Here is a 27,696-nt window from a genome sequence, read left to right as displayed (position 1 = left end):
AAATTCTTCATTGAATTTAATTCTAAGCTGACAACTATCTTCCATTAGTGAAATTAAATGATGATGGAAACGTTTTTGATCATTAATTTTGTTCACAGAGAAATCAAGCATTTGCTACCTCAGAACCTTTATATCATCTGCTAACAAAACGGAGAATTTTTTCCAGTGATTCCATGAAGTCTACAGGGAAACGTGGCCTGTATTCTGGAAGTGAGTGATCCAGATCCACAGTCTTCTTACGTCGTCTAGAGGTCTCGGTGACATGTAGTGCACAAGCAGATAGGTGCTACCGATGGCTATCAGTGAGCCGAAGAAACAGAGACCTTTGTTTATCACCTGTAAAGACAGCAAGAACTTTCATTTCCTTTGTCCAGAGATTAAAATCATGAAATAGACTTCATTCTTAATCAACAAAGGAGTATACAGTTTTCTCTTTGGTCTTTAACCTGAAACAGCAATTTCATTGTATGACCAGTAGGTACAGACCTGATGAAGTCAAGATAAGGTCAAGAATTGGGAGCATCCCTTCGCCCTCTCGCCAAAGAACCTCATGAACCTAGGTGTTTGTATGGGAATTCTCAGCAGTCAGCCTTTGTACAGCCATAAAAAGACCCTGCAGTTTAGAAAAGCAGCTGGAAATTCTGTCTTAGAAGCATACTGTGCCGAGGCCACTAACAATTCAGTCACTTCTCAGATGTCGCACCAAGTCTCCAGGTGAGCCTGGTGGCCCCTATGACTGAGAAGATAGTCACCCAAAGACTTTAAACACCCCCAGTGCAAAGACAACTGCCTGGGGCTCATTCCGGTCAGGTGCACCCCTGACCACCCTGGTCTGCTTCTATCACTGCATTCTAACTGCCCGCCACTGACTCTTCCCCCTTTTAGACTTCCAGCTCCTGGAGGGCAGGGACCTTGTATTACTCATCTTTGTATGGATAAATCCTGATTCCTTCCACACAGCAAAGTAAGCTTTCTAAAACCCACACCCACGATCTCTCTGTTCTCTCTGCTTCCGCTGTCTTGCAATGTGAGGCCCCTGGGTCACTGTCGCCACCACCAGATGGACTTTGGACTTTCCAGCCTCAGAAACTGACTTAGTCTAGAAGAGGCATTCCCTTGGCTGGATTCAACAGCTGAGGAGCTGATCAAGCAAACCTACTGGCATCCCTGGCTTTAATTTCCCCATTAGATCTAAGACTCTAGCTCCAGTATTCCAACAAGACAGGTCCAGTTCTTGACCAGGAAGGTGGGGCAGTCATCGAGGTGAACATGTGCTCAGGACCAGGTTTCAGCATTTGCACTATTTCTGAAACTTCAAGCTATAAAAATTTCTGCCTCTGTGGATCTCTTCAAATGGAAAAAACAAATATTCCAGCATCTCCTCTCCTCATAAAAAATGAATAAATTAAAAAAAAGAAAAAGAAAATGCAGACCCACATCTATTAGCCTCCTTTAGTCTCCCTGTTTCTCTCAAGGTAATAGGCAAGATGCCTAAGGCCCAGCTTACCTCTCCAGTTCCGCTCTGGCCATTCTCACACGGATGTGCTGCCTCCTATTTCTTCAGCCTTCACCTGTCCTGGCCACTGTCCCCACAGACAGTGTATCCCTCTCCAGTGCAGTTGTCCCCTGAGCTACATGAGGGGTAGGGACCTCGTCTTGTTCATTACCATGTCCAGCTCAATGTCTATGCACTAAATAAAACTATCTGTTGAATGAATGAAGTTGTAAAATTCCCAAAGTGGAAGATGAGGAATCTGAATTCCATTTAATGGCATCTCTGGGTCAACTGCCCAAAATGAATGTATCGTAGCATTACATCGAAATTAGGTATTGTTTTATAAGTGAATCAGCTCTGTTCAATTTTACAAATTAGAACCATACACATATTGCACAAAACAAAAGTCAAGAATGATTCACATTGCCAAAATAAAGTAAAAAGTTGAGAAATATTAGCATCAGTTGCTTTTTTCTTCTAATTTCTTCCCTTCAAAAACTCCCTCTCTTTGTCCCTTCTTTGGAATGTTCGGTAGGCTCCTGCCATCTGTGTACTCAGGACATTTTTTACTTGAAGGGCAAACATTTGGTGTCTGTCCCATCATTTCTGTATTTGCCCGAAGTAAACATAACCACAACACTATGACACTCTAACACATCACTTTTGGTTTTTTCTTAAGTGTGAACTGTTCCAACCTTTTTCTGCCAACGCCAGCGCAGCACCGCCTCGTGGTATCTTATTCTGGAAAAGGTGACCTGTAGGGAAGTTTCAAAAGTATTTTTGTGTATTCTTTAATGGCTAAACAGAGGATTAAAATGAGGAAAAGTGTTAAATCCAGACCTTACCATGGAATAGAGAGGGATAAACGTAGATGGCATAATGGCGTGAAGAAATCTCTCAATGGTCTTTTGAAACATGAACCACCTTGAATTGACATGTGCTCGCATCTGCGAGAATATGAGTCAAAGAATATCTTTAACAAAGTACCTCTGTTTGCTTAGTACAACTTATTGTGATTCCTCATTCCCAGTCACCAGAATCCTAAACACAAAGTAGTCAAGTAAGTTCTCATTTCCGTCATAGTCACTGTCAAGCCTCTTAGCAAGTGTCAACAGTACAGGACATTACCTTGAAAATGTACAGCGATCACACAGACCCTGTTAGGTGACACTGTCTTGTTCAGGGGTCAATTTAGGAGCTCTGTTTCAACAAAGGGTTGGTTCAACTGGATCTGTGAGTCCAAGGATTTGACTAATTTCTGTTGCTTTTTGGTTGGTTTGTCATATTGTTTATGGCAACAAGGAGTTGTTGAAAGCTATGTCTGTCTTGACCAAGTTTGTATTCAGGACAAATATTGTGTGCTAGCTGTCCTGTTTTGAAAGACTCGGGCAAGATATATTAATAAAGCCTCTCAGTAGCTCCTAGAACTCACTTCACTCATATAATACAATTCTGTTCAAGTTGAAGTCCACTTTATTTCTCTCCATCTTCAGGAGAAATGGAAAACAGCTAGTCGCTCTCTTCCTTAAATTTATCTTGTAAGTCGTTTCATTTGACTATTTAAAAACTATCATAACAACAATATATCGTGAGCTTTTCATGCAACTAGCTCAAAATGGAATTCATGTGTTTTTCTTCCAAGTACTAATCTTTCTGATCATAAATTTCTTTGGCATAATACATTTTTTTCAGTGTGTAAGGCACCAAAGGATATTTAATGCTACTCTAAATATGCAGGTGATAATGTTAAAAGTGGAAAGGTCATTTAACATTTCTTAGATTTTCTAAATACGTTAACAAATCTTAAAGTTATATTTTCATTAAAATAGGATATTACTAACTCTACTAAGTGTCTAAAATTTGAACCTGTGAATTATTAGAGATTTTGTCATCTCTGTTACCTCTTACATGTCCCTGAAGTGTAGATAAAGATGATGTTTGTGGGCCTTGTTCCTGGTTACATACTCGCAGCCCACCCATGTCTAAGGAATGCTCTGTGCATGTGTGTGTGTGTGTGTGTGTGCGTGCGCGTGTGTTCTTGTCTGTACCTAGTCTTCTTATGCAACATGCATGAAATGGGGCTGAAGCAAAGAAAAAGAAAAGAACGTTTGTTAGAATATCAGTGAACCATCTAACGGAATGAAGCCAGACCTTCTCACTTACCTCTATGTAATTGTACATGGATAGGTCTGAAATCGCATGGTCATCTGGAATTCTAGATCTTGAGAATTCAGGGAGACACATACCTAGAACGAAATTTAATAATACATCTTTCCAAAACAGTCTATAAAAATGTGCTGGACTTTGCACAGGTCAAATTAAATGGTATATTCACTACCGATGTTCTCTCTAATCTTTTTATAACAACAGATAACCATTCTGTATGACCAGCAATCTGACAACTGAGCAATACACGTAGAGGATTTCTTGTTGTGATTACATAAAACTTAAAGTTACTATGTATTACAACTTACTAATTGTTGATTAGTAAAACTGTTATTTTCCTTATTTCACAAATGGAAAATGGTTCATGGAAATGACTGTAAATGACCCCTGTTGTTCTGTGAGCTCCTAGAAGTAGGCTCCATGTTTTATTCATGTTCGAAATTTTAACCTGGTAGATAGTAATTATTGAATAAATATTCAACAAATGAATGACTAACTGGTATTATTTTCACAAAGCCAAACCACTCTAGTTATTAGAGACAACATATCTAAAGTCAGAAAAATCGGGTTCAGGTCCCAGCCTCACCACTTTTTAGCCACATGAGTTTGGGCAAGTTACTTAACCATCTCTAACTTTCAATTCCCCAGTTGTAAAATGGGGACAAGAATGGTACTATGTCTCATGTTTTCACATGTTTTCACCAAATGAGACAACGCATTTAAAAATAGCAAGATACCCAACATATATAAGATGTTCAGTTATGTTAGTCATGATTATTCTTCATGATTATTATTGGTTGGTCTTTGTTGTCTAGTACCCAAAACCAGTGTTGACTGTAGGTTCTGATACATAAACCCAACATCCACCTCCGTCATCCTGAGCAAACCAATCACATGATGGCAAAGAAGAGAGGAAACAGAAGAAATTTTCCCAGGACACTTATGGTCTTTTCAGACTCAGGCACCAGCGTCTAGTGACTTTCCTATAATACCATAAAAAACATTTACCATAAGCTTACTTTATGCCAGGCTTTTTATGCTGGGGAGCAGGGAAAGTTATCCAGTTCGTGTTAGTGTTTTTAATTTCTTCTGTGTATATAAATTGTGTGTGTGCATGTATATATGTACTTTGCAAAGTTCATGGAAAAATACAACTGGAAAATAATATGAATCCTTCCATAAACTTTTTGAAGTACATAATATGTACTTCAAAATATGTATATTATATGTATGCACTTCAATATATATAATATATAGTATATATAAAATACATAAACTCATACACATTTAATTCCAGAATTATGTATAAAAACTTAAAACTTCAATGTTTGTAAAGTTAATATATTGACTGAATCGATTTAATCAAAAGGCAAATGGAAGTATCAGATGCAACTTTTGATAGGGCAAAAAGGCAAGAAAACACAGGAGTGTCTGTGAACGTTTCTGAGGGTGTGCTAAAGGGGATACAGGCAGGCGGTGTTGCCTAGTGGTATGGTTTGAATGTCCCCCAAAACTCACAGAAGTTTGATCCTCACAGTGACCGTGTTAAGAAGGTGGGTAATCTGCCTATCGCATTTGAAAAGTGGAGTCTTTAAGTGGACTATACCTCCATTGGGTTAATGGATTTTTTTTTTACCTGAGGCCCATTGGAAGTGGACTGGTGGCTTTACAAGGAGAGCAAATGAATACATGACAAAAGCTCTTCCTCAGCCCTTGCCATGTGATTCCCTGATTTGCCACAGCACTGCACAGCGAGTCCCCACAAAGAAGCAGGCCCTCACCAGATGTTCCCCCTGGACCTCGGACTTCCCAATCTCCCAAGCTGTAAGAAATAAATTTCATTTTCTTATAAATGATCCAGTGTCACGTATTCTGTAATAAGCCACAGAAAATGGACTAAAGCACCTAGGTTGAAAAAGGAGAGAAAGGAGCGTATCTTAGCCAAGCTTTGATACTCTGAAATTTTATTTTTGTGTGAGTCACTGCAGGGACCTCCATGTACAAACCTTAAAGAAACTGTTTCCCTCCCTGGGTGCTCTTTGTCTGATATGGGCGACAACAGTGGCACAGGCTGTTAACAGAGACATTTGTAATTCTGAACAGAGAATACACATCATGGGTTTGTGGCCCTTGCACAGCAGAAATAGGCCCACAGTCAATCATTCAGCAGGGCTAGTCCAGGTTCGGTTGAGAAATTTTACTTACTAAGATCGTTATTGAATTTATCCAGTAATTCATCAAATACCAAGCAGTCTTCGAAGCCCTGAAACAATTGTAAAAATGGCAAAAAATAAGCTGGAAGTAACAAAAACTTCTTAGCAATTTTGAACAGACCTTCTATCGGTGAGTGTAATTCATAGGCTATTTATCCTCAGCCGGTGCCAGCAGCTGAGGTGTCCAGCTGGTGTTTAGTTGTCATTACAAAAGACCATCCACTGCATGCTCCATGGTGTTGTCTTCTCCCAATTCGTACATATATTGATTATAACAACTTGGAATTAGACCAAAATTCTAAATGACTGTTGTAATTTTGGTGGATTGTATTGCTTCTTCTATAAAGAATAATTTATTCTCTAAGGAATAATTATATTGCTCTACATGAGTTTTAGAATTATATTTAAACTATTCAGCTCAGATTCACATTTAGAGCAATTTAATAATAGGATAAAACTACTCCCATATTAATTTACTTCTTGTAACTCAAGATTAAAGCAAATTTTCAATAACAAGAAGTCTGCAAAATTAGTAAAGTACTCTGATAAATGCAGTTTGGAATTTAAAAAATCAAAAGCTATGTTTCCTGTTTTCTAGGAATTCAAACTATAGTTTTAGAGGCGATATAAAAATATGTTTAAAATTAAGTATTTTTACATCAATTATAGAGATTACATTTGAAGCAAGTAAATTTATAAGCAAGTGTCAAGTTATATACTCAATGCTATAGGAATTTAGAAATGAGAAATAGCATATAGGTCTAGGATAACAGTTTTACATTCTTTATTTAAGTTAATTAATTCGCTCTCCACACATCTCTGAGGTAGGTATTATTAAAATTCCAGTTTTACAGTTGAGGAAGTAAAAGATAAGTTGAGTAAAAGATAAATTGTGTAAAAACATATTGCGTAGTAAATTCTGGAGTCAGGATTTGAACACAGGCGTTCTAATGCCAGATCCTGGGCATTTATTCACTGTGCTACAATTGATGTCTTCTTATGTTTTTATAAAACAAAATGTTTACCACTGCTTTGTGGAAATTATAATTGATGATATTCACAAGCTAGTTTTACTTGGAATATGAGAGTACTTCAAAAAGTTCGTGGAAAAATAGAATGAAAGTATAATACAAATCTTTCCATGAACATTTTGAAGTACCCTCATATATCCCAGTCACCAAAACAATATATAACTAATGATTATAAAGCTATTAGCATGTGCGCACACACACACACACAAACGATTAGTTTAGGATTCCTTGAAATCCATGTTCAATATTTGAACACTACATATTTTCTGAAATTTATTTCTAGCTAGAAGAGTAAAATTTCCAAAAAGGCAGAAGCATTCAACATCTAACCTGCCTCACAGTTTTATTTAACTCTGACAATCGTGTCTCCCTTTTCTTTGGAAAGAAAAATTAGAGAAGATAGAGATCATTTGAGATTCTTTTCTTTCTTTGAGGCTAACATGATTTTCTTATGCATAATCTCCAGAAAAAATATATCATAGAAATTGTCTTGAATTGCTGATAGCCACGTTTCCAAATTTGGAGCTATTGGTACATTTTCTAACTGAGCAGAATACTATGGGATGCTTTATGCTTTTTCTACGTTGGATTATTGGATCAAGTCATCCAAATCTTGACTAGAATCGGTGACCCGTCTAGTTAAAGAAGTGATCTGATTGTTAAATTGATTGTGTACTCAGGGATTCTAAGGCGATAGTCTTAGACATATGTTTTATTTAAGTTAGTTGAGACCGATGCAAAAATATTTCAGGGACTTACCTAGGGGAAAACAACTCACCGCATTCATTCCTTGCCCAAAAAATGGCACTATGGCATGAGCTGCATCTCCCATCAGCACACAGTGGGATTTAAAGTGAAAGGGAGAACACTTCACAGATATCATGGGCTGCGGGGGCAACAGGAAGAAATCTTGCACCAGCGCTTGCCTTCAGAAGAAAATAATCAGAACGTAAAGACGTTAAGATGGGTATTGAACACTGCTGGATTCTTTCTTATCACCACAGAATTTCAACAAAAAATACACAAGAATGCCAGGAAAACTGAAGTTTCTTCCAGTCTTAAAACTACATTGTTCTAATTACCTTCTTGTTTTGCAACGATGTCAAATCACATCCAAAAAGAACAGGTGTGGCTGCATTGGAATAATTAGAAATATTTCTGTACCATGCGTCATGAAAACTTTATCATCATATGCATGGATCACGAAATTTTTAAATACAATGGTGTATTTCAGGCTTCCACGGAAAAATCATACAAATACTGTTGTGCATTTGATTAAACTACCACAAACCAAAATTAAAATTAATGTGGCTCCTGATATATATGGGAATGGACAATACTAATAAAACTAGTATTTGAGGAGATTGGAAAATGTTGGTCAAAGAATATAAAATTTCATTAGACAGGAGGAATCAGTTTAAGAGATGTATTGTACAACATGGTGACTACAGTAAAAAAACAAAAAAATATAATAATTATCAAGCATTTATAGATGCTTTATAAATGCTTTATAAAGCATTTGGAGAAACTGTAAGTTGAAAAACAGTACATATCCTCAAGGATGTTAAATCTGGCTGGAGAGGCAAGAAATAGCCATCCAACAAATTTAAAAAGTACCTAAGGGCTAATTTTGGTGTGCAAACAGAGATTTCTCTTCAAGATTGGAAAAGCAGCGATCAATAGAGAATGAATTAGTCTGCAGGAAAGGATGTAAACTAACAATTTTTGAAAGCCCTGCTATGGGCCAGCAGTGGGCTATCCCTTTTACATAATTGACTCGTTTAATGTTCACAACTGCCCTAAAAGGTTGGTATTCTGATACCCATTTTAAAGGTGAGACTTAAGGAACTAGGGGCAGAAGCAGTATTAAAATCTTATCTTGCTATGGATTGAATGTTTATTTCCCCCTAAAATTCACATAAGATCCTAACCCCCAATGTGATGGTGTTAAGATGTGAGGCCTTTGGGAGGTGCTTAGGTTATGAGAATGGACCTTTCATGAATGGAATTAGTGCCCTTATGAAATGGACCCCACAGAGATTTCATGCCTCTCCCACCATGTGAAGACAATTCTATGAACCAGGAAGTGGGTGTTCACCGGACACTGAATCTGCCGGCACCTTGATCTTGGACTTCGCAGCCTCCAGAACTGTGAGAAATAACTTTCTGTCATTTGTAAACCACCCAGTGTGTGGCATTTTTGTTACAGCAACCTGAACTGACTAAGGCAGGCTCTATCTGCAGCGCCATGCTGCTTCCATGACAACGTCATGGAGCAGGCAGGGACAGTTGGAGCAGAGGCACTGAGTGAGACCAGTGACGGAGTCCATGTGGAGGGTGATAGTGACATGGCCAGAGGAGCAGCACATCATAAACCAGACACGAATACGATTAGCTGTCAGTTGTGGGGAACTCAACATGCACCAGGCCCTGTGCTGAGTGATTTCTAGGCATGATCTCATGTAGTCTTCACAACGACCCTTTGGGGCAGGTACTGTTATTTACCAACATTTTCCCCTGAGGTTCCCGAAACATAAGAAAGCCAGTACGTGGTGGATCTGAGACTTTAGGCTGCAGATGTATCTGCTGTGCCAGAGACTTCTGCACCTACCAGTAGATGGAAGTACAGAGGTCTCCATGGCATGCTGAACCCCAAGGGCCTGAGGAACCTGCACAAAATACATCAAGCCTAGGGACAGTGGTGGTGCATTTTTCCTGGAGAAACTGGCCATGGCATGGTTGTTTCAGAATTCCTATTCATTGCACAACATCAACTTTGCCCTGTTGTAGATTTCTGCCCAGGTCTCTGTACAATCCCTCAAGTTTAACCAAACCTGAAATAAGGTGCGTAACCTTTATCTGAACGTGGAATAACTCAGACCAGGGGTGCAAAAGGCACAACTGAGCATTCTGAAACTTACTCTCCAATTAGAGGGATGGAGTCTGGAAAGTAATTCTGGAAGAAATTCAGCACATCACTCCCGGTGAGAAGCTGTTCAAAGTCTTTGAAGGGCATGAACAAAGTGCACGTGAAAGATTTGTTCTGTGAGAAGATGAGAAGCAGAGTGAGAGAGGACAGGGGCACTGGAGGGGGTCTCCAAATTGCAGGGTCTCCCACGGTGACCAGGGAGCTCCTGGAAGGGCATCCAAGTGGGTGTTCTCTCACTCCCAAGGAAAAGTTCTGCCAAGTCTTGGGGTGCCCCCAGCATCTTTGGTTATTGGGAGAATTTCTACACTATAAACTCCCCATTTTCACCAAGCAAACACTACCTCCTTCGATTACTGATAGGTTGGTTGGGTTTGATTTCTCTTCTTTTTTTTTTTTCCTTTCCAGACAGTATTAAATAGGCACTGGACAGGTAGCAAGAGAAAGAAAAAGTCCAACCAGAGAAACAGCTATATCTGTCCAGGAGAAAAGCTCCTAATGAAAGAAAAGCCATGCTTTATTATTATTTTTTTTTATAATGTATATTCTGATGTCCTGCAGAGCTTAAAGGCTGGAAGTACTTCCTAATACATAACCTAAATTGCTTTGGCCTTATGGGGGGGATGGTGTATTTCCTCTTACACCATGTTCGGTGAAAATGACAGGTAGCAGCACACAGAAACCCCTATTATTCATTTATGTGAGTTAAATCTCCTTCCCAAAGTAATTAAGGTTTCTTCAGGCTTTTCCTCAGTAATCCCAAAGCTTCAAAGCTATAATCATTAAATAGATTAAACAATAAGGTATATATTCACATACTAACTACAAAAGCAATGAAAGACATTAATTATAGATGCAAAATTACAGTTGGTAAGAAATTCTATACTACCGTGTTAGGAAGTGCAATCATCATAAAGGTATTTCTAGGCCAAATATGCAGATAATTAGGTTCCATGGCATACTGCAGGGGGGAAAAAAGCATATATGTTTGATTAGCTTTAATATAGCACATCTATAAAACTGACTTGACTTTATAACTATTTCCACAGTAATTTAAACCAATATCATGCATGGTCTTATACATATCTATTGCTACATAAAGTAGAAGTTGTTTTAGAAAATACTCTTGTGTTCTGTCTTTATAATCTCAACCTTAGGTGTATTTCAAGATGTGAGAACATGTACTAAGAATATGTTCTCTCTGTATCTCTCTTTACACATACACACACACACACACACACACACACGTATCTATATATAGATAAAAAGATACAAATGTATACATATATAAAATATATATATGCATATATACATATAAAATATATACCAGTAGGTGTGTATGTAAATATGTGCATAATTTTTTTATTTTATTTTTTGCCCTATTTGGGTACTTATCTATACTGAACAGAAAGGCCTTAAGTTTTAATTTCATGGGCCAAATAAAATTTTACAAACAAGCCTCTTACCATTTGTTTCCTACAACATAAATAGTAGAGAGAAGCCTTGTCTCTTTAAGTGACTCCTCTGCAACGCCTACGATAACAGTCTGGGTAAGTACTGATTGCTTGGCTATGCTGACCCAAAGACCAGTTGGTCCAAACCCTTGAGGTTCCCAGGGCTATTATATGCATAAAACTATGCAATTGATTTGCTGACGAATTCCAATTTGAATTGCTTTCTACGAATGTTTAGAGAGCATGTTTCAAGTGTACCTCTTACATAGGAAGAACACTGAAAGAACAGCTAGTCTTCTAGTTGACATTTTCACACTGTGTCATACTTATTTGTGTCTTACGAGAAGAGACAGAGCCTGTCTTGTTCTTTTAGTCCCAGAGCCCCAAAGGAAGCCTGACACAGACAGGCTGTGAGTAAAAGTTTCACTCTTTGACCTCCAAGATCTTACAGTGCAGTTGAATAGTCAAAATGGAACATAAAACACCAAACCACTTCTCCTGAACAATAGAAATGCCCAGAAGACAATAGGTGGTTCGGTACCAAGTTAAAAGTATAAGGAAATAAAAGCTTGGCAGGTACAAACTTGTGGGGCAAGAATGGCTGAAATGAAGGGTTTGTATAGATTAGATAAGAAATGAAGGGCAGGGGCTTCTGGCAGGGGTAGAACTTTCTGGACCCAGTGGAGGAGGCCTCAGGAGCATTGTGTTGAAGGTGGATAGTGCGGGGACGAGCCTGGATAGGCAAACAGCCTAACTTTTCCTTCTTGCTGTGTTTCGACCACTTCCACGTCTAAGAACTCACAAAGCTGAGAAAGAGAGAAATGACAGCTAAAACCAATTTTGTTCATCATTTACTGCAATAGTAAAGGTTGAAACTGCTGATTAAAAACCATTTGGAAGATAATATACACCTCCTGTCTTCCTCATTGGCATGGAGAATGGTTTATGTGTCATTTCAAGAAAGCAAATATGATCTTAAGAACATTCTGATGTTTGCACGTATTTCATGACCCTAGAAAACAACGCTTTAAGTTTTCAGTTTATTACCTTTCATGCTCTCAATAAATATTCTTATCTGATACCAGTTTCAAGGCCAGGCTCAGTATAGACTCTATTGGTCCCCTCAACACAAGTTCCTCCAAATATAACATCTAAACCAAAATAGTTTGCTGGTTCTGCAAAAGCAGCTCTGAGATGAGCCTCCTAGGCAATTCCCAAAAGCCATTCACTCAGTCTCTCACCCCCACTCCAACCAGCAGAGACAGAGTACAAGAGTCTGTTGCATACATTACATTAACAAAAAAGAAAAAGAAAGAAAAAAAAAAGAGAAAGTTTTATGGGATTGATCTTGGGCCAGGTCAAAATGTTCCCATGTCTGGGTCACATTGCTGTGTCAAAACAGTGTTTCTTAAAAGAGTGAAGATTTTTAGGCTTTTTTTTTTTTTAACTGCTAATTATTACTATTTATTATGTAGACCTAGAAAAGAAATGGCTATCTTAAATATACTTTAGCAGACACAATTCTACTTAAGTGTGGGACAATTTTTGAACAGACTTCTATTCTTTTATAATCCATAATTATCAGATCCTGGACCATGAGAACAGGAACGACCTGAGAACCATACAACACGCACTGAAAAATTAGCGAATACGTTTTTGACCAGGAGGAAGACACAGAAAAGTCAATGAAAGGATTTCAGACAGGATAGATTAAATCGGTATCTTTAAAAAGAATGTCTTATATGCAAATCAAGTATTCGATGTTATTTACTTGTCCTTACTTGTAAGCCAATATCCTTATTGCTTCTGTTAATATTTTAATTTTCCTTAACAAGTTCCTACATTTATTTGCTTATGACAATACAAAAATTTGCATACAATGTATCTGTCCTCAGTCACATACAGTTTACAGTGGGAACCAGGGAATGAGAAAAACACAGTGGACACCTCTTTGCAGCAATTTACTAGTCATTTTGTTTACTAAATTTTATTTGATTTAATCATGGTTATAAGAAATCTGCATTGTCAGTATTACTGGGACATTGATTCCCATCCTGTTTCTGTCTCCCAAGAGAACTGTATTTGTCTGTTTCTGTTGCTTATAACAGAGTACCTGGAACTGGATGATTTATAAATAAGACACATTTTTTTTCTTACAGTTGCAGAGGCTGGGAAGTCCACAGTGCAGGGAACACATCTGGTGAGGGTCTTGGTGGTGGTGACAGTGACCCAGGGATCTTACATGGCAGACAATGGTGGGGCAGAGAGAGACTCACCTCTCATGTGCTCTCCTTTTAAAGCCCTCAGAACCACACCCCTGACCACCATTATGAATCCACACACTACGACATGGTCCTGCAGTCCAATCACCTCTTCAAGGCTCCACCTTTCAACTACCATCATGGGATTTCCAACCCTCAACAGTTACAGTGGGAATTAAGTTTTCTAATACATGAACTTTGGGGATAGAATTCAATCAATCCACAGCAGGAACATAGACAAACGGTGTTATTATGTAATACAAATGGCCTGTGTGTTTCCAGGAGGGTGGCTGTAATTCTCCTCCTTTCCCACTCAAGAAAGCATATCAAAAGGTATGGGCGTGAGAGGGATGTTTTTAAAGGCATACCTGTACATCCAACTTATTATTAATTACAAAGTCCTTGTGGCAGAGCTGGAGACTGGTCAAGACATGCTACTGAGAACCCCGACGCTAGGATATGTAGGGCAGGGCGGTGGAAAGGGAGAGAACTCACATGCCCGTCCTTGGGTGGAATGGTCAATTCCATGTACCCATGAGGAATGTACTGCTGACTGTAATCAAAGCGGGGTTTCTTCATGAGGTAACTTCTCACAGTTGAAAAGGCTCCATCACATCCTACAATGAGGTCACAAGTGACATCTTTGGGAACTTTGTCAGATCTGAAAAACAGAATAAACCATCCCCCCCAAAAGAGTCTAGTGGTGAAAATGGTGATGTACCTTTACTTAGATATGAAAGGCAGTGGCTCAGTGGGCAACTCAGAAAACTCACTTCCACATGTCCAACTTAGAGCTTTGAGTGGAGAGAGACAAAAGTACGATGAAGACACTTGTCTCGATCGCGGGTTTGCTTGTGAGTATGAGAATTACACACAACTACACCAATTCATAAAGGACATGCTATGCCATGGAAGTGTGACAAAGAGTTGAGCTCTCCACGTGGAGAGCGAGGCGTCCCAAGAGCATTTGAATGAACAACGCATTGGTGCATTTCAAGCATATGAATGAATGTATGAACGACCATAGGGCTGTCACCCAGGCTTTTCTAGGATCAATGTGCTTGGCTCGAGCAGAGGGGATCAGAATATAAGCAGAAGAAAAGAATATATTGTGAGGACAGGAAAGGGAGAAGAGCAGAAGAAAATTTGGGATGTTACAACAAAAGTGTTAGAATACATTATTCTGGCAAAAGAAAAAAATAAAATTTTCCATCGGGGGATGATGTGTGTATGAAGAGTGGTAATTTAAGAAAACTCACTTGGCCATTTGAAGAGGAGGCAGAATGCAGATGCGAGGGGATGACAGGGGCAGGGTGACTGTAACTGTTTGTGCAGGGATGAGAGCCTGGTGCACCGTCGCACAGCAGGAAGGAGGGAGACAGACGCTGAAGCCAGCAGGGTGTTTATAGATGCAATGGGAGAAAATAGGAAAAGGACACATCACAAATGATTCTAATTATCCGGGCAATAGTGCCAGGGAAGTCAGGAATACGACATGTTTTGGAAGAAATAGGTGATCAAGGTTATAGATGTGTTTTGAAATAATGGCAAGTTGTACCTGCAAAGATGGGAAATTAACATTAATTGATTAGAACTTTGATAAAGGTTGAGAATATAGAGACGAGGATTTACAAGTGGTTGTTGAACCCATGACTGTGAATCTATGACATGGCCCAAGAGTGGGGTGTGGAACCTTAGAGGAAATAGAATTGGCCAGGAAGAGGCAGAGAAATAGCACCCAGAAAGAGGACAGGAGAAGCAGAGTCATGGAGGGTCACCTATTCCAAGGGAGGAGAGAATTGGAAGCCACATGTGGTCGTCAGTGTGGCTGGACACTGAGGAAGGAAAGTCAGCCTGAGAATTAAGAATCGCTGGCGTTGGCATTCAGGAGGCAGCTAGAGCCTAGCTTCACTCTAAAATTTCTTGAATCTAGAAACTATTTGTATTACCTGTTCAGTAATCATTTAACTCTTTCAAAACAGCCAAAGAACAAAGTGTACAAATACCATTCTCCACTCCAGGCCAAAGCCTGCCCCGTGATTACCCAAGCACTGTGACAGTTCCTTGCTCGGGGTTACATTTCAACAGCCTGTGGCCAAAGTGCACCTTCACATTGGGGAATTTCTCAACAGCTGAGGAAACAAAGAAAGAAGGCAAACAGAAATGAAATTTCCATCTTATGTCACTTAATCTGATTGAAATATTAATCCTTTTCTGGGAACAACATGACAGAGATATTTATTGCTAATGTAAAAATGAATTTGTTAAATGGTCATTGGACAACTGTTTGGCGAATATTCCAGTGCAATTTGGTAGTAAAACAGATGAATAAAAATCAGATATCCTCTTCTCAAAATAAAAAATCCAACTAATCCCATGTATGAACTCTTATATCGCTATAATTGTTAGCACGGTGGGAAAGAAGCAAGTGTCACATATTTCAAAGTTCACCTCTAATTTAAGACTTTACTTGCAAGTGGAAATATTGAGCCAAACTTCTTTCCTAGTGTTATGCATGTCTCTATACCTCTTTTTAGCAAGTCCTCTGGACTTCCGATTCGAGTTGTCACACATAGAGACAATTGATACTAAGTCTTTTTGGACTCAAACACTGGAGTGGGGGAAAAATGAGCATGAAGCTTTGAAAAAGTCTCAATAAATTGAACCAAATTATTTTCGTGCTTCTCTTTGTTTGTTTGGCCTGCTAGCAATCTATAGAATTTAGTGAATTCCATTGTCTGAAGTATTAATCATCCTCTTCTTATAGCAGGAAAATATGATTTATTGTTCTTAAACATATAAATCAGAATACAGGCATTAGAGCAGGAAGTGACCTCAGACTTGATTTAGTTCAAAACCCTTCATCTTATGATAGAGTAGTCAAGGAGAGGTAAGATCCCTGAGATGACACAAAGTAAAAATCTAAGTACCACACTCATCAGGTTGTGTACATTAATTACGCACAGATTTTTACATATCAAAAAAAATTAAATTAAAAAATGTTGAATTTGAAAAAAAAAATAGGAAAAATAAGCCAGCTCAATATTCTCTCTCCTCTTCATGTCAGGTTTCATTTCCTTCTGTTTTGTTTGAGTTTCATTTGGAGTTTGAAGATTTTAAGCGTCCTGGATATGGGAAGTTTTAGAATATTGAAATCTGAGAGACCCTAAATCAAATAAACTTATCTACACATAAAAAAATCTTTTGACAAATAACTTGGGAGAAACCAGAGCTCACCTGATACACTAAGAGTATCTTTAACAAACTCAAAATGTGCTTGTGGCATAAACTTTTTGTCTTATTTTATCTTATTTTTATTATCCACATAAATGCATACTATTAAATCCCAAAGAATTTTCCACAGAACACTAGTCTTGGGATAAGCTCCCTAAAAAAACTGTTCCATGGCCAAAGACAGTAGAGACATGATGAATACACTTGTCCCCTTGGGCTGGGCTGTCCTGGCCCCAAGCCACCTGTGACTGTTGAGAGCTTGAAATGTGGTTAGTCTCAATTGAGATGTGCTGCACACAATGGATTTTGACAACTTAGAACAAAAATATATATATAAAAGAATAGAAATGTCTCAAGAATAGCTTTCTCATCTTGCTTCCACATTGAAATGACAATATCTTGGATATATTACATTAATATATCTTATTAAAATTAATTTCACTCATTTCTTTTTACGCTTTTTGACGTGGTTAACATAATGTTACACATGCAGGTGGCATTTGTGGCCACATACTAGACAGTGCTGCTTTAGAAGGTCTGCCATGCAGAAGACTGTGCTAAAGGTCCTGAGAAGTACTGCAAGACAAGACTTACAACTTGTTTGATGCAGAATTTATCAAACTCACTTGGCCACATATCCTTTTTGTTTTGTTTTGCTGAACAATTGTTAACACCACAGAATAGTGAGCCAGGAAACAATCCTTCATGAAATGCCGATGCAGGGAAATGATTTAGTGACAATGTTTTCAGAGGGTAGTTGTTCAGTTAGGGACAAATGAGCACTTATAATTAATTGATCATGTGTAATGAACCACTCGTGCACTTGACACTGTACAAAGAAATAAAGAATTTCATATGCCAAACAAAGTCTAGGAGTCAAGAGATTCAGCATTCCTTTTATTGACATATTTATGTCATTTATGAAATTGCATGCTGTGCAGCTCATTTCTACTGAAAGATAGTTAAGGGAACTTCTGATGTGTGCACCAAGACTGTACTTTTCCTGTATTTTAGCTCTTTAGTACTAGCAGATGGTACATATAATATTGGAGGCAGAAACTGTAGTAGTTACAACCATGGACTTTAGAGTAAAGAGACTCAAGTTCAAATCCAGATTCTACCACTTATTAATAGTATATCTGAGCTCTCTAAGCTCCAATGTCACCATTTCTAAAGATGAAATAAAAATAATTCCCACCTCACATAGTCGTTTGGAGGGTTATGCAAATCAATGTATATAAGGAACGTAACATAGGGCCTGGTACTGAAATGAATATTTGCTATTATTTTTATCCTAATGAATTCAGAGGTTGCTATGGAGAGGCTGTCTTCGTTTTGCTAGGCTGCTTTTCTTAAAAGCTGTTTTGTGGCCCATTTGCTTTCTTGAGCTCAACGTGAAGATATCTAGCAAACTGGCACCACCGCACCCATGTAGTCATCCAAAGAAATGAAATTAAGAAAACACTAAACTCTCTGTTTTAAGTCCCTGGTGAATCAGTTTAAGTGAATTTCCACATTGCACTCTTCCGTCCAGTGCTATCCAATCCCATCCAATATAATCCCACCCCATTCAATCCAATTTAATTCAACCTGATGTACTGCCAACTCACTCTGTGAGGGAATTGTAGAGAAATAAAGATAAATCGTGCAGAACCTCTGCTCTCCGAAGATCAGAGGCTGCTGAGGGATTGGTTTAAAAGACAGTGGAAGTACTTAAGTGGCATGCTTTGCTGGGAATGAATCTGCTTAGTACTAATGCTGAAGAGGAGGAAAAACTACAGTGATCTAGGCTTTAATTTTGCTTTGTCACTTGGCACATTGTTTGAGCATATTTGTTGTTCCGCTAGACTGTGAGGTCTTCATCAGAGAGTGGGAGTTCATTCATTCCAGTGTCTAGGAGACCATACGAAGTCAACACCAAACGATTCTCAACTTTGTAAGATACATAGCCCTGCTCTTTATAACTCACCAAGAGGAATAATGAGCAAATCCCAATAAATCATGTGACAAGATTAGTTTCAAGTGCTTTACTCAAAGTGACAACTGGTAAAGAAGCTGGTGAATTGAACTTACCAGTCAATAGGTCCTTGTTTAAATTTTCTCTGCTTATAGAAAGAATATACTGCAAGAAAAATAGAATAGAAATGGTTTCTGGAGAATGAACAAACATAATTCTAAGTTACTAAGAGAGAGGAAATATTTATTATTTAGCAGAAGTTTGCAAGCTTAGTTTTACAACCATTTAGCTAAGTGGCTTTTAAAAAGACACATTTTAACCAAATACACATAATATAATTACAATGCCCAAGTTTTAACTTAGGATTTTTCAAAGTTTGATACTATTAAAAACCAAACCCTTCTTTTATAGCCAAAATACTATTTTCACTAAGATAGTTCTGTTTTAACAACAGATCATAAACGTCATATTTTTGTCTTAGATACAAATTTAGCTGTTAGAAAAACTTCAGTAATGACAGCATCACTAGAATAATGTACTATTTTCCAAAGAGATTACTTTGGAGGGTTCATTTCATGTGAAAAGTGTATGTGTGTTAGTCAGTTGTGTTGGGTATGGAGCTTAGAGGAATACGACCAGCCCTTGCTGGGACATGTGGTGGTTGTCTCTGACAATTATAGACAATTAATTGTCTTATAATTATCAGACAATTCAGCAGAACCGACCCTCCCCTCAAGCAAGACAGGCACAGAGCCTAGGGCTCACACAGTTTTAGGGGCCCATGAAAATGTCTTAATTTTAGTTTATTTTAAAACCAGAAGGAAAAAAGTAAGTACAATAGGAATAATAAATCCAGCCCGGATTACATTCATCTTTATACTAATGCACTCATAAAATCTAATTTTTAATATTTATTGTTTTACAGGAAAAGACGCTCATGGAGGCAAAAGTCCCTCTCTGGGGCCCACACAAGTCATAGTGCAGCCATGCAATTCAGGGTGGATCTATAGCTTTAAAAATTTAAAGCATGCCATTTTCCAAATCATGCAGCATCACAATATTTTTCACAGAAATACGCTGACTTAGGAAACTTGACTTCACCCCAAAGTAGAAGTTTTACATTAACAGCTAAATCTATACTTGGTGTGAGAATAACTCGGTCACAGCAAAGTGGCAGTGACTGAAGAGGAGCTTCCTGTCTGTGCTTTAAGTTAAAATGACCCCTTTATTCACTGCCTCATAGTTGTTTCCCAGTCTTCTGTCACTAGTTACTGCATTTCCATGGAAACCTCGCTATTCAAAGTATGTTAGGAAACATTCAAATTATGAAGATTTGTTTACATGGGGAAAATATTCTTTTCCATATCAGGTCTCGGGCTTGGATGACGCTTGTATCATCTGGCAACTGATTGACACGTCAGTGCTGCAGGAACACCAGGGTGCCCTGTCTAGTCTGCTCCACGCGTCTTTGGACAGTGTCATATCATACCCAAAGGTCTGAGTCCCTCCCATCAAGTTGCACTTCTCCAACAGCTATTCTAAAATGTGGATCTTATAAAGAATAAGAGTAAACAAGCCAAGAGTGGCCCTTATAACCAAAGAGACAATAATCGTAAGACTAAAAGACATTAGGTGAACTCCTTTGGAGATTTGTAAGACACAGTTGTAGAGCCATTTCAAGTATGTTAGGAAAAAATGTTTACTTCCTCTATCCCCAATGCCTTCAAAGGAGAATGCTTGCTAGTTGGGGGGCACCACGTCTCTATTTTGAGCATAGGTTAGGAGTAACAGTTGGGGAGCTCTGACCTGCTCTGTGTATTAGAGAATATTTTGACAATTCCCAGGGCGATTGGGGAGGGAAAAGGGAGAATCCAGCAAGACAGGAAGAGCTTGGTTGCCTCATGGGAGAAAGGGCAGAGAAGCAAACAGCTGGAGGAAGGAGGCCAGAGAAGGGGGTGAGAAAAGATATTGGAGGTTGAGTTTTGCACAGGAGGGATGTCTAAATTGTTTGCTGTGCTATGCACAATGTGGTCTCTCCTTGACCCATAGGTCTTCAGCAGATTCATGTGCCTTTCCATTGAGTGTTGTTTCTGGAGACTAGTGAAGGGGGTGGACTTCAAGTCTGCACGTCTGGTACACAGCCAATGCCAGGTGGGAGGGACCGGGGTGCCAAGAGACAGGGCCAGCCAGGAGAAGGGAGTAGGCTCCCTGGGACCTGAAGGAATCCTGGGGTCACAGGGATGGCTTTGTGCTTCCATGGGTTGTGGAACTGAGCAGTTCGAAGCAATTCTATGTAGTTCTTAAAGGGCAAGGAGGCCCCCAAGTTCGACTGAGACATAAAAATAATGCTGCAAAAACTGAAAAATGAGGGGTGGTTATAAATATAGTATTAACCCAGTTCTTAAGAACCCAGAAATAGCAGGAATATGGGGGAGAAGTCATTTCCCCCTTCTTGTAGTGTATTAAAGGACCCAATTGGGAACTCCCACCGGCACTTTCACCCTCCTGGGGAATTACTGTGCTCTCTCTCTCTCTCTCACATGCACAGTGATGGGGTGAAGGAGCCAATTTCAGTCTCGGGTTTGACTGACTCTCCTCATTTCGCTCCCCTGATACTTCAACCATCTCTTGCTCCTTTGTGCATGGATGGACACTTTAATGGCTCAGTCTCTGGAGGGGGTTTGGGGGTGACAACTTGCCGGTCATCTTCACCACCCATGTTAATACAAAAGAATGGTGAGACAATTATGACGAGTCACTCTCAATTTAGTAAAACCTATAAATAAATAAGTGTAACTAAGCAGCACTGGCCAAGCCTCCTGCACCAGGCTCCGCTGGCCATTCCCTGGGAGGAAACCTGCCTCATTCTTCCCTGGATATTACTCTCATGGAAGTCCTGGGGCCTGTTTTCTTGTCTAGAACACAAAGTGGTTGGATGCAATGAATCTAAGGTTGCCCATCACTGGAAGATTCTGTGATGCTAACGTGTAATCACAAGTCTTCTCAATTTCCATTTCTTCGAAATCCGGATCTCACCTAACCTTCCTCCATAGACGGATCCCCATTTGATTGGGACAACGCTATTTCGCTGCTTCTTTAGGGTTTAAACAAAATGCCCATCTCAGGTCTCACTCTGTAAAGTCTTCTCTGAAAACTAAAACTTTTCTCCCTCTCTAAACCATGATAGTATTTCTTGTCTGAACCACACAGCTGAGCTCTTGTGCCATCACTCAGCTGAGGTTTTTTGCAATGAATTTGGTTACTGTCAGTCTTTCCGTATGTGACCTGCTGGAGGACAGTTACTGTTTTCTGCAGTAATACATTTAGTATGCAAAACTTACATTTGATTTGCATGTGTAAATCTTACTTGCCCATTAAGGAGAGACCATTCTTTTGGCTTTACTGTAGCACCTAGCTCGATTTGCGGCCAATTAAACAGGATATGTTAATTATCTGAACACGTTTATCTCCCTAAGGCTGGCTCATTCCTGTCCCTCCTTCCCCTTGCCAGGCTCATGCATTAAGACTCTGTACCCACGCTTTTACAATGCCAAAATGAGCAGGTTACTATTTTCAAAAAGCCATTAAATATAAAATTTTGATCCTGCCCCCACTTCAAAGCCCGTAGTTGTTGGAATTACCTTTCAGCCACGTCTATCATCACAAGATCCACAAAGACCTTGTTCCCATGAACCCATGTGCTTTACCTCTTGTTCCCCTAAGTGTGGTCCAGGACACAGCAGCAGGAAACCCCTTGGGAGCTTGTTAGAAATGCCTCCGCCTCCACCTGGTCCTACTGAATCAGACTCTGCATTTTAACAAGATGCCAAGCAAGGCTGAGAAGCGCTGATCTACCTGCGAAGGGAGCCTCAGAGGCTCTGAGGAATATCAACCTCACTCAGGCCCTGTGCTGAATAAAATACGGTGTTACTGGATAACAGTAAAGTAAGTTGGAGTTTTTCTATTGTTAATGGATGTTGGGTGCATTCATTCTCTCTCAAGGAAACAAACTCAGAAGTTGTCATTAGACAAAAATACATATTTTTGCCAGTTGTGCACGTTATTACATGAAACATAAGGAAAACACAAAGCAGGATAATGATTTTCCTTTTGTAAACTCTACATCACCATTTGGCCTGCTGTTTTAGAAATTATGCAGCACTGAAAGTATTTCTGGATCATTCTATAAATTCTATGATAAGCAAACTTGGGGCAAGAGGGTAAGCTAGGGGAAGGTAACAACATCATAGAACCCTCTAGAGTCGTTCTTGCAAATTACCCTTGACAATTAATACCATGATCATCTTCTCTATTTAATGGAAAAGGGGATGGGAGGAAAAGGGCATCCCAGGCAGTCAGGCAGCAGGAGCAAAGCAGCAAGAAACAGCCTGTAAGGTAAATGCTGGACATAGACCTATTCCTCCTCCCCGTGCACACCAGAGTTCACCCTCCCCACTGGGAAACTACTCCTGGCCAACGTAGTTACCCAAGGAAAGGCACATGTCCTTTAAGACAAACAGAAGATTGGAGGAAGCAGGAACCCTGAGTAAGTGAATTAGCACGTAAATGAGTTAGCACACTGATGTTAAAGTACTCTGGTGCCAGGACGGTAGTGAGTAGGTTAACTGATGTACTCAGCCAGATCTCCCATGCTCTGAGTTAGGTGAGGGTCTACAGGTAAGCATGCAAATGATTTACACCTCCACTTTGATCTGTTCACTATGTAACTGTTGTACCTACCCCTGGCAGTGCGGATTTCCAGCTGACCAGCTGCTGTCAGCACCTCCTGTAAGTCTAATAAACTGATGTCTCCACCTATTGGCCTGGGTGAGTTCTTTGGAATAGGCAAACACTACTGAGTGCCCTTTCAGATTTGGGGCTCCTGCAATACACAGCCTAACAACAAGAACAATAATAACCAACAGTTTTTGAATGTATTTTACAGTCAGAGCTCTGTTTTGAACATCTCCTATGAATTAACTTGCTAACTAGCATATATGTTCATAGGGTCTAGACCAAGGCAGGTGATGTCAAAGACAGGGCTAGGGAGGAAGGCAAGTGGCAAGTTACAATCAATGCACAGTTATTTCCAGGGTAAACCTACCTGAGACTTCGTCCCATAGGGAATTGTGGACTTCTTTCCTGAAAGAGAGTGAATCATTCTTGCTCTCATGGGAATACCTTGAGATACAATCTGAAATAAAACCAGAAATATTGATTTCAATGACTATAACATGGCATTATGCAAATAAGATAGATATTGACTTTTAAATGTGATTTTCAAATTTTTTAAATTAATTTTAAAATCGTAGAGGACTACGGAAACCCAGTATGCTAGAAACTCATTCAATGAACACTGTGTTCCCAAAAATTTTTGTTTATTTTTTTACCTCAGATCTTAAGACAAAGGTTATCTGATCTGACTCACATATCAGAGATTGAGGAAAGTGGTTCATTGTTAGAGATGTTAAGTGACATTTTCATGATGACAAAAAGGGACCTCATGAGAAGGAAAACCCAGGGCTCCTAAAACCTAGTGCAGAGCGTTTTCTTACACATGGCTACTGCGGTCTGGAAGAATATTGTGGGAGTGCAAGTAGCACTCTTATTTACTTATATTATCAGTGCCAAGACACATTGGCAATGAAAGAAGTAGAAAGTAGAAGGGAAAATATACCTCTTCTGTTTACATTTCCAAGCTACATGACAGACAGTGAGATGTTCTACAGTGTCAAGCCCATAAGAGGAAAATCTACCACGGGCCCACAATCTCTTATCCAAATCTGCAGGGCTGGCTGGTTTCAGAATTCAGAATTGTTCAAATTTTAGACAGGTAGTGTAGTGCATATAGGCTGGTATCACATAGGTCTGGCACCACCCTCAAATCAAATACAATATTTTTGGAGCAAAACCTATTCACACTAAATGGGATTTTAAACACACCCTGGAGTCTCATATCAGATCATGTTTTGCTGCCAAATGAGTGATAAAAATCTTTCTATTTTCAGAGCTTTTTTGGAGTACAGAAAATGGACTTGTGTCATCCAAAGCATGGAGTCTGTCTGCCTCCTCTCATCCTCAATGACATCTCAACTCCCACTTTCTGTAGGGAGAGACCCGCCATCCCGTCGAGAACCCAGCGTCACAAGCGATCGTGGGGGGACTTCAAGGTCCCCCTGCCATGCTATGGTCCCCCTGCCATGCCTCAACTGTCAGATGTTCACCCTCTTGTCAAATTCAGAATTTTGAAAATCCTTGTAGAACGAGTTTTCATGCAGAGGGTTTTGGCATTCAACGGTACTTGGAACCAGGGAGAAATCAAGACCATGCAATTGTTGGAAACCATCAGGCATTATCTTCTATAAAGAAAATGCATTAACGAGGTACCTGATCTTCCAGGCCAATGGCTTTCAAGGCTTGTCGTCCTCTATAAGAAAGGGCCAAGTTAATGCTTCTTCCACGTGCAAATTTAGCCACTCGAATATCTGAGACATGGGAAGCAGGGAAGGGACTCCGTTACACACACCTCCACATACCCTCATACAGGATGCACGTGACTGCACCTGAACCGTCAGTGCATTCACAGCCAAATTAAAAGAAGTTGTTAACTCTTCCTGCGAAAACGCTAGTAGTAGCAAATTTGTATTAAATTAGATGTAGTTAGCTGAGGTTTTAAAAAAATTAACAGTTCTGTTTTCAAAAAAAATTATTTTACTCAAAACATTTTGTATTTAGAAAATCTGAAAAAGAAGAAATCAAACAATGAGACCCACATCTCACAATATTTGCTAGTGACTTACCTTCCCTAGCTTCGTAGACATCAACTTGGAAATTCCTCTGCGCAAGGAAGCACGCACTTAATGATCCAACCTAGGAATCAAAACAATTTTTTTCGTATCTTTATCTGATTCCACAAATATAGGGAATTCTTAGTGGCAAAATGAAACATCCTGTGTGGCTATACTTTACTGGCCTCGTTTATCACACTGACTTACTCAAACACCGGTGGGAGGTACGAATTGCAAAAATAGTAAGACGAATTCAAGATTTAGTGGTATAATTTCAGAGGTAGATTTTTTTTTCTTTTCCTGTTTTGCTGTTTACTGTGAGATATAACTTTCAAACAGAAAGAATATAAAATACGTTCAGTTTACAGAATAATTAGAAAACAAACTTTTCTAGAAAGGAAACAAGAAAAATTTCAGCTTTTGTTTTGTAAATGCTAATAAATAGAGCTTTTGTTTCATAAATGCTGATGGATTAAACTTGTCATACATTAAAGCAAATGACATATATTTTTATTTGAACTGTATATATAAATTGGATGCTATAACTAGTTGATTTTTTCATTGTGTTGGAGTATTTTTACTAAACAAGGTCAATTGGTTACCTCAGTATTACAGCCTATATAGTACAAGGTATTTTTCTCTCCAGAGAAAAAATAAAGCAAATTTTATAATCTTATAACCCTTTTAACCACTACTCCAGTCAAAAAGTAGAACATTTCTAATTCCTCATAACTCCACCCACCTTCTTCCTAATTACAATCCTTTCCCTCTTACCTAGAGGTAAACATTATTCTGACTTTTGTTATATAACCCATCCCTGCTTCTTTGCAGTTTTTAGGTATGTATATACCCCCAAGTAATATAATTTGGCTCATTTTTGAAGCATATAATTAGAATCACACTCTGTGTATTTTTTTGCATCCTACTTCTTTAACACAACTTAGTGCTTATAACATTCATTCATATGATTACACATTAACTTCAGGTCACCCATTTTCATTACTGTATGATTCTTCATTGCATAAAATATCACAGATTACCCATTCTACAATCAAAGAACATTTGAGTTGTTTCTGGTCTAGAATATGATTAATAATGCTTCAAAGAACATTTTTGTACATGTGTTCTGGTATGTATATATGTAATGATTTTTCTCTGGGATTTTATGCATGTGAGTGGAATCTCTAATCAAAGAAAGGTCTCTGTACTTTCATTTTTATTATGCCAAACTGTTTCAAAATTTTGTACTAACACGTTTCCTCATCAGCGGCTTCTGAAAGTTCATCTTTGCTAGCATTTTCAAACATTTAAATATTTGGGAGGGGCAGGTAAAGTTGGTAAGACTGGGAGTTTAATTTGCGTATACCTGATTGCTAAAGAGGTTGAGGACTTTTTCATATATCAATTAGGTATTTGGATCTCCTCTTGCAAATTACCTGTTTAAATTTTTTGCCCATTTGCTATTGGGTTGTCTGCCTTTTTTCTATTGATTTTTTGAGTTACTTGTCGATTCTGGATACAAGGTCTTTGTCATTTTTAAATGTTGCAAATATCTTCTTCCGTTCTATGCTTTGCTTTCTAAACGCTACTGAATGTTTTGAGGATGAAAAGCCTTTATTTTAATGTAGCCATATTTATCAATCTTTTATTTTATTGTTAATGCATTGGTGTTTTGTTTAAGAAATCTTTCTCTATTCTGAGATCATGAAGAATTATTTTGGTTATGGAAGGATTTTTTTTCATCAATCTTAATTTGTCTTCTATATCCATGGCAATGCAAAGTTTATATCTCCTATCCACATCTCTTTTTAAAGCTCATGCAAACAAACGTTTAATTGATGTAGCTTCTTATATGTCTCAAAGCACCTCCAAATCAACAGATCCAAAGTGAGACTTGTGGTCCTCACCTCCCGTCTGGTCAATTCTCTCCACATATTCCCTGTGTCAGTGAATGATATGCCACCCATCTGGTTGCTCAAACTAGAAACCTAGGAGTGTAGCAATTCTCTCTCACTTATACCCCACATCCAATCCATTCCAAGTTCTTCCAATTCTACCTTATAATGTTTTTCCATCTACCTGTCTCTTCGTTTTAAGCCTTCTGCTCCTAGTAATTATAATCATTATACCTGACTATTGTCAAGTTTTCTGTCTGTTCTACCGGCGTTCAT

At 38.9% G+C, this 27,696-nt stretch overlaps 1 protein-coding gene across 1 annotated transcript; it reads right to left on the bottom strand.

The window, feature by feature from the left end:
• Positions 1-180: 180 nt before the first annotated feature.
• KMO (kynurenine 3-monooxygenase) lies at positions 181-27,696 on the bottom strand. The gene is made up of 15 exons (XM_063082887.1): positions 27,655-27,696; positions 25,538-25,607; positions 25,125-25,222; positions 23,842-23,931; positions 18,854-18,902; positions 15,591-15,678; positions 14,042-14,207; positions 10,721-10,792; positions 9,827-9,948; positions 7,684-7,831; positions 5,867-5,924; positions 3,659-3,741; positions 2,341-2,442; positions 2,191-2,250; positions 181-336 (listed from the first exon to the last, which is right to left on the bottom strand). The coding sequence occupies exons 1-15, from the start codon at positions 27,694-27,696 to the stop codon at positions 181-183; spliced, it is 1,404 nt and encodes a 467-aa protein (XP_062938957.1).

The sequence above is a fragment of the Cynocephalus volans genome, chromosome 18 (genome assembly GCF_027409185.1).
Source record: "Cynocephalus volans isolate mCynVol1 chromosome 18, mCynVol1.pri, whole genome shotgun sequence".
NCBI lineage: Eukaryota > Metazoa > Chordata > Mammalia > Dermoptera > Cynocephalidae > Cynocephalus > Cynocephalus volans.
This window is presented reverse-complemented; position numbering and strand designations above follow the sequence as displayed.

What these genes read in the sequence shown, in the direction of transcription:
- KMO (XM_063082887.1), bottom strand. Translation starts at nt 27,696, where the DNA reads ATGAACGCCGGTAGAACAGACAGAAAACTTGACAATAGTCAG. An exon ending in GGAACTGTCACAGTGCTTGG is followed by an intron (nt 14,208 to 15,590) that starts GTAATCACGGGG and finishes TCTGTTTTTCAG; the next exon opens with ATCTGACAAAGTTCCCAAAG. An exon ending in TTCCACCCAAGGACGGGCAT is followed by an intron (nt 10,793 to 14,041) that starts GTGAGTTCTCTC and finishes TCCCCCCTGCAG; the next exon opens with TATGCCATGGAACCTAATTA.